The following is a 7500-nucleotide window of genomic DNA, read 5'->3' on the forward strand; positions in this document are numbered from 1 at the left end:
CTCAAATGCAAGCGCACGCGCAGACGTAAGAAATGGAAATTTTTCTATTTTCTTGCGTTTGCATTTACACTTGCATTTGCATTTCACACGTGTTAACCGGGGAAACACAAACGCAAACGCTAACGCAAGGCTAAAAAAAAACACACAGGTTCATTCTTCACCATCTTGGAGAGAGGACTTCAACTGCGCCTGCGTGTCTTACTTCCCTTGCGTTTGCGTCGTACGTCCGAACCAGGCCTTAGAGTGAGCAGGTACTTAATTAAAGGCTCTAGGGCAGAATGTACTGCCGCTTGCTACTTTCCTTAAATGGCTCTGAAGGAGGCGTGGGAGCGAAGATAGTAGAGTGGGTCTGGAAGCTACCCAAATGGAGATTGGAACATACAAAGCCAAATCTAGTTCTGATGGGATATGACGACATCAATCTACTGAGTTGCATGACCCTCCATGTAGAAAATCTGCATTCAGTCCCTCATCATAAAAACCCAGTCTCCACAGCTTTCTGATATGGGAGAGACTTTAAAATCACAGCAAATGAAGCATTAAAATGCGCACCTTCATGGTCGGGTTATTATTACACGAGCCATGGGTCATGGTACCCAGTCCCAGAGAGATGATTGGGCCTTTTTGAAATACCCCTCCAGCGATCAAAGCCACCAGAGACGAAATTTCAAAGCAGCGGGACAGGGCAAGTGCGCATGGGTCTATGCGACAGAGAAGTGTACGCCAGGAAACCACCATGGCAAGAGCTGGAACAAATCCAGGTTTAATTTACCTGTAATAAAAGGAAGTTTAGATTGGAGAAAAAGTTAGCTTTCAGTCGACTTCAAATGCCACACCAGGACGAGCCAGAGAAGAATACTGTTGAAGACCAAGTGTCCGAATTCGACTCCAGAAGTGACGAAGAACGTTGTGTGAGTGAAGGTCTTATAGAACATGAGAAGGAAGCAATTTAGAGAATCTGCAAATTACTCGGGATATAGATTTTCTCATGGGCGCAACATCCTGATTTGGCCGATCTGTTCGTTTTAACAGTTGATACGTCTTCTAAAGTAGAACCAGGAGCAGGAAATCTGCTATCTCTTGAAAATGGTAAGCACCTATCGTTGCTGACAGTTACGTTCAGTTGCGCTGGGTAAGGCACAGCAAAGAAATTTACCCCTCACCTGAGCTGACTTAAGCCTTTCTTTTCAACATTGACAGTAAATAGAAATGCATAAATGTTCACTCATTTCAATCCTCTGTAAGTGTCGTTTTTCAGTCTAACTGCACTCTTGCATTAAGTTAAGCCTTCAATACTGCTTTCATGAAAGTACATTATTGGTAATGTGGAAGCTGCATAAGCTGTCAATCAGTTGAAATATGGGTTGAGCTGGAGCAAAGTGGTTTCAACCAGGCGGGAGCAGCATGAAAATGCTTATTCCGGCGGTATAACCATTTTGGTGGTGTAACGTGTAACACGGCTTCCGGTGCACAAATACGTTTCGCTAATTTTGTCACACACAAATAGCCTGCGTAGCAAGCGTTACATTGAGTTTCACTGAAGAGAACTTTTGACCGAGCAAACATGTAGAGAGAGGGAGGGGGAGAGTTTCCTCCCCTCCCCACTCTCTTCATTTTTGCCCTCGTCCCATTTTTTGTTCGGTCAAAACATCGAAAAGCCCGCTTCTCGGTATTTCTCTTCTGTGCCCCACGGAAACGCTTGCTGCGCAGGCCACACACAAAGGGCCAAGAAAGTAACAACAATGGCTTAATTAACGCACACAATATATGCTCTTCGAGATTTGCTCCACAAATCATCATTCTTTCCCTTTAAACATTAGTTTGAGAACACATTTTCAAAATGGTCACGTGTAACACGTCTGTTCCATAACGATAGGATCCAACTCAAATTTTCTTGAAATGCGAAACCAATTGATGGTAGCAAAAAACAGATATTAATTTTAAATTATACACAGACAATGTTCATAAATTAAACTCACTTTAGTGAAAGTTTATTCTTACGTTCATTCCCTTGTGAGAAATATTCGTTTGTAAGTTTACCAAACATATTTTCCGACATCTACTTGCTAGTAGTTTCAATGGCATGCAGGATTGCATGCAGCTATTGAGGTAGCACAATGGAAGCGAAACTGTTACAAATGACTGCTCATTGAATTTCACACCATCTCGAATAAACATTTCGCTTGTGCTCTATTCATACAATTTTCTAAAGCAAATATTCAAAGTACCAAACAAATTGCTCCTTCCTAACTCCGCCACCCTTGAGCTATATCCTGTTAAAACTGAAGTATTTGACGTAAAGAAAATCGACCAAAGCCAGCGCGTTCTCCAATCGAACGAGAGCCATTTTTTCGATAATTCAGCGTCAAAGAAAGCCTTGGTAACCTGGCCTTTTTAGCAGGGTTTGCTGGAAGTAACGTTGCTTGAGCAAAGACCGGAAAAGTACTCCCAGTTTCGCGTAGTTTGTCGCCCTTTACCTGGGGTTTTAAATAGCTATTTCTATCTCGTGAACCTTTGAAATGCACTCTATGATTACAATTAAGTTTCGATTACCTCACAATGTTGTTTTAGACATTGAAATTAAGAACAACGCAGCAAGATATTCGAATAATCCACAAAATAATCAAAATATGCTTAAAGACATCACACTAAGTAATAAATTGACAAAAAATGTGTATTAGTCAAATCCTGCTGAGACCATACCCTCAAAGGAGAATGGGCAATTATAACTTTTTTTATCAATTAGCATTTTTTACTTGGTTTTGTTAAAATAAGGTTAGATGCAATTAATTAATCACTAGTTTGACAAGAAAGAGCTTTTTTCAAAAAAATATGTACCCCTGGATTGTGCTTTTGATCAGGGGTAAAGTTTGATTTAAGTCTCTGGTCAGTCATACCAAGTACTGCACGATATTGATTGGTGGTCAAGTGGTACAATGTTCATGAGGTTATGTTGTTACACTATACGCTCCCCTATCAATGAACTACATGAATCAAGTCATCTTGGAGCTACATGTAGGCAGTTGCGAGTTCACTTTGTATTTCCTAAGAGGTGACAGTTGTATGATAGGCACTATGGATATGACACCCGAAGGTGTTAGGTTAGCTAAGTCTAGACCACCCTGGAAGGTCTCGGGTTAGCCAATTCTCGACCACCCCAGGGGGTACTGGGTTAGCCACAGGTGGTACAGACGTTAATTTAACATAAGCAGCTGCAACAGCATAACGTAGTTTCAAGTTCAGCGAAGCCTGGATTTTTAGCCTTTTTTAATTTTAATTTTTTACTTTTTTATTAATTCCATTTTACATTAAGTTACAGCACATACACTACAGTTCGTATACTTACATTATTGACTTACAGATCATACACTAACAATACCTAAACAAAAACAAAAAAAAAAAAGGCCACTTAAATGGAGAGAGAAGAATATATTTGTGGCAAGAGTCTTTCATTCTTGATAGTATTTGGAAAGAGGATTCAAGAGATAGCAAAAATAAACGAATTCCGTTTAACAAAATGCTTTGAGAGAACATTATCATTTCTAGTGATATACAGCTCTAATTTATAGGTAGCTGTTAATTTAGCCTTTAAAACGTCAAATAATGGAGACATTTTATCTAATTTGCATCTATAGATAAAGAATTTTCCATAACCATATTTTTTTAGTTGGAAAATTCTTTTTAGTCTTTTTTTAAGCAACACTGCTTCTGGTTTAAAATCTAAAATCCAGTCTACTGGAAGATGCTTTTCAAAATTTGTTAAAGAAAATGAAGTATAGATAGCCCTTCTACATAAACACAAGTTCATAATTGATCACGGAATGTTCTATGACTCAGATTAAATATTAATAAAATCTTGAGATATTATTCCTTCCCACTTTAAGCTTGATAGTGACAGTGCCCCTTCCTCCACAAATTTGAAACAGCTTCCAAAGAATGATGGAAAACTACATTGTCAGGTTCACTGATAAATAACAACGATGGAAACTTACTATCTGGTTTTGGAGTGGTTTTAAGTGGTGGTGTGGTTGTAGGAAGAAGTACACGTGGAATTCCAATGATAGATGATACATTAACCCTTAATTCTCCAAGCATGCCATCCAAGATAGCGTTTTTAATAGTGGAAATAATAACATCTTCTGCAACCTGAGTGTCGAACCTTAAGACCACATCGAACATCAGGCTTCCACACCTGCAACAGTAAAAGAAGAAAAATGGATAATGGCTTATGTACACTGTACATTATGTAGTGAGACGAAACCCGAGAGATGCCTTTAATACAGGCTTTATTCGACAAAAACTGTTACACAGGTACGAAACAACAACATGGCAGCTGTGTAACAGGTCTTACCGCAAGTAACAACGACAAAGTAACAAATCATAATGACAACTCAATGTTCCCAAAATAATCATGCGAACAATCACTACTGTAACACTTTAAATAACAGAAAAAAAGTTATTGTTATTATCTTGCCCCCTCACCTTATATCAGCTATTAGTTCGGCACCAATGTAACTTTGACTAGTAGCAAAGACCTTGTCCAACTAACATGATAACAATATTCAATAAAAATAAAATAACCGTTAATATCATCATGCCACAGACAGAACTTATCAACAAAAATAAGCTCATCTGAATTAACAGTAGTGACCAGATGTCCGTGTTTTAAACCATCAGGGGCACGTCGATCAGGATCTCAGCTGCAATTGGGAGGTCTCTGGCAGTAGAATACAAGATGTAACTAGGGGAATCTTTGTTTACATTTTTTGCCTCATTAGCATAAGCCCACCGTTTTCTAATCAATCAGCCAAAAACATCATCACTGAATATTGAAAGTCTATTTCATAATGAGCTATCTCTGAAACTGAGTGCAATTTACCAAATAATATCTGAGTAATGACGCTTTCGAAATCCGAAATTTTTCAAAGACTGCATGCATGCCATCATCATGAGCTCATTTGCCACCCAAAAATTTAGCAGTTTTTGATGGCTAAATTTAACACGTTCTCTTACTTTTTGAAGTAAATTTGTGAATAGCATGATGCCTCCTATCAGCAATCTCGTATGTTAATGAGACAAAATGTAAAAAATGATGTCAGCAAAGATTCCCCAACTCACACAGGTGAACACACTGACTATTCTGCTGGCAATGGTTTGGACTGTAACAGGGTACAGTTGGACACATTATTGATACCTGTAGATTAATGATGATGAAAGAAACAAACCAGAACCAACCAATGAATGACTTTCAAGGACACGTCATGATTTCACTGGCTTTCTAAACAAATTCCAAGTTTTAACCAATTTAGCTTAGGGTACTGCAGACAACTAAATCCATCTTTGATATATGTCACAAAGAGTTCTGTTAAGTCCAAACATTAATGTTGCTATGTACTTCCACCAATAAGGAAATTATGAGTATGATATTATCTTTACTTTAGGCCCCAGTTGTTCAAGCCATGGATAAGCGCTATCCCCCAAGTTAAAGCACTATCCACTATTCAAGTAACAGCGAAACCAATTGCACTATCCAATGGACAGTGATTTACCGGGTGGATAGTCTTATAAATACTATATCCACCTTTTTGAACAAGTGGGGCCAGGAGCACAGTTGAGGAGAAGAAGTAAGTTGTTCGTATTTCTATACATGAGTGATGTTGAATTTGGTAAAGAAAGCAAGGGGGCACCTCATGACACTGGTCTAAATCGGCGTCTATAGAAATTACAAGTGTTTGTGGACACCAATCTCTATAATTAAGGGCGGGGCAACTGTGCGCCCTGCGAACAAAAAATAATGTTGAATGGCTTTAGAAGATCTATCATTTTTTTGACATGACTTTTGTACAGGTATCATGTGTAAATACCTGCCTGACCACCTCGTAAATGATTATTTAACTCGGTCATTTGAAAAACATTAGAAAACTTCTCTGCTCACTACAAAGAAATGCTAATAATGCTAATTTGCCTCATGCTGAAGTGCTTCCCACACAGACTCTTTTTCATCACATTCTTCACTTGTGCTGAGGCTGATGAAAATATTTTTCCCTCCAATGACTGTGGTAAAAACGGAAAAAGTTCATTGCCCCTTTAGAATTAACAGGTAAATTTAATATTGAAAAGAATAAATGGATATCAACTGGTACAGTACTAGTGACTAACCAAGGAGATTGAGCCAAGAAGACTTTATGGTGGTCATATCATCTACATGTAGCAATCCCATCCCACCTGCTTGTACAGGTGTACCAACAGCTCCAACAGTTTACAGCACACTAACAACACCAGGCACTTTGTCCTCCCCCCACCCCCCTTAAGAGTAAACCTATTAAAGTGCCCCTGTGACCAAAAAATCAATTCATATTTTTCTTTGGATTTCAAAACTACGGTATGTTACAAAACACTAAGTGACCCACGTTTTAAGCCTTGATTTCAGAAAGACACCTCTTTATTTTAACTGTAATGTTTCTATTTAATGGTCCGCCGTTACTAACATCATGTTCTTGAGAGAGCTGGATCGAGGAGAAAATGACGTCAAAGGCTCACTAGTTTAAGAATGCAATACGTGTGTACGCCGCAGAATTAATATGCAGCACGGGGGTTTTGGCCTTTCAGTAAAACAACTGCATATCATCGACCTTCCTTGTTCTTATTCCTATTCCGGTTCCGGTTCCGGTTCCGATTTCGTTTCCGATTTCGTTTCCGTTTCCGTTTCCGTTTCCGTTTCTGGATTTCTGGCTTTTCCATACGCCCAGATTATTTGTGAACTTTATGGAACTGCCAACATTTCAGAATAAACGTTTTGACTTCACCTGTTCTGTTGAAACCGTTATTTTGTTAGTTGTTTCAGTGTAAGCGGAATATGCAGCCGTGAATTTTTATCCGTTTGGGAATTGAAAATAAAATATACCGTTGTGCGAAACCAATATTATTTACTTGTTTCTTGTCAGGCTACGCAGCAAAAATCTTGTTGTACCAAGGACTGCACGTCTTAATTGAAAGTTTCTAGATGTTCTAAACTTGATTTGATCATTATTTGCTTTCAATGTATGTGAACCGGTTGTCTGATCGCGCCTCAAACTTGCAAGGTAGTGCATTTCTCAACCTTAAACATCGCCCTTTCAGGCAGAGATCTGCTTCCATTTGGTAAGTATTGGATTACTGATCACACTGTTATTTCGAACATCACTTCTGGTGTTTTCACTTTGCATAGTAAAATGCTTTTGAAATCATGAACTTTTCCAATCATCCGCGATTCCTTTGTGGCAGAGATAATTGGTTAACGAATTCTTCATGGCAGCCCTGTTAATCTGCTTTGTTGTAAGTTCATTGTATAGTGTACCAGACAGATGTCACTACAATATTGAACGTTAAAGTGCAAGCTTTTCAGTGCTACCTAAATAAATGTGGTTTTGTTTTGAACCAGTTGCGTAATTTTAGTTTGAAAATACAACACCTCGATTTGTTTACATAATTGACATTTGAAACCACTTGCGTTCGAGCTTC

At 38.6% G+C, this 7500-nt stretch overlaps 1 protein-coding gene across 3 annotated transcripts in view; it reads right to left on the bottom strand.

Moving 5' to 3' along the window:
- LOC138030102 (proto-oncogene tyrosine-protein kinase receptor Ret-like) overlaps nt 1–7500 on the bottom strand; it is a 428681-nt gene that overhangs the window by 18096 nt on the left and 403085 nt on the right. For all 3 annotated transcript variants that reach the window (XM_068877975.1, XM_068877974.1, XM_068877973.1), the window contains 2 exons: nt 4483–4544; nt 3993–4192 (listed from right to left, as the gene is read on the bottom strand). In XM_068877975.1, the coding sequence (XP_068734076.1) occupies nt 3993–4192; nt 4483–4544 (262 nt within the window). The remainder of the gene's footprint in view (nt 1–3992; nt 4193–4482; nt 4545–7500) is intronic.

Source organism: Montipora capricornis, chromosome 13, assembly GCF_036669925.1.
Source record: "Montipora capricornis isolate CH-2021 chromosome 13, ASM3666992v2, whole genome shotgun sequence".
Taxonomy (NCBI): Eukaryota; Metazoa; Cnidaria; class Anthozoa; order Scleractinia; family Acroporidae; genus Montipora; species Montipora capricornis.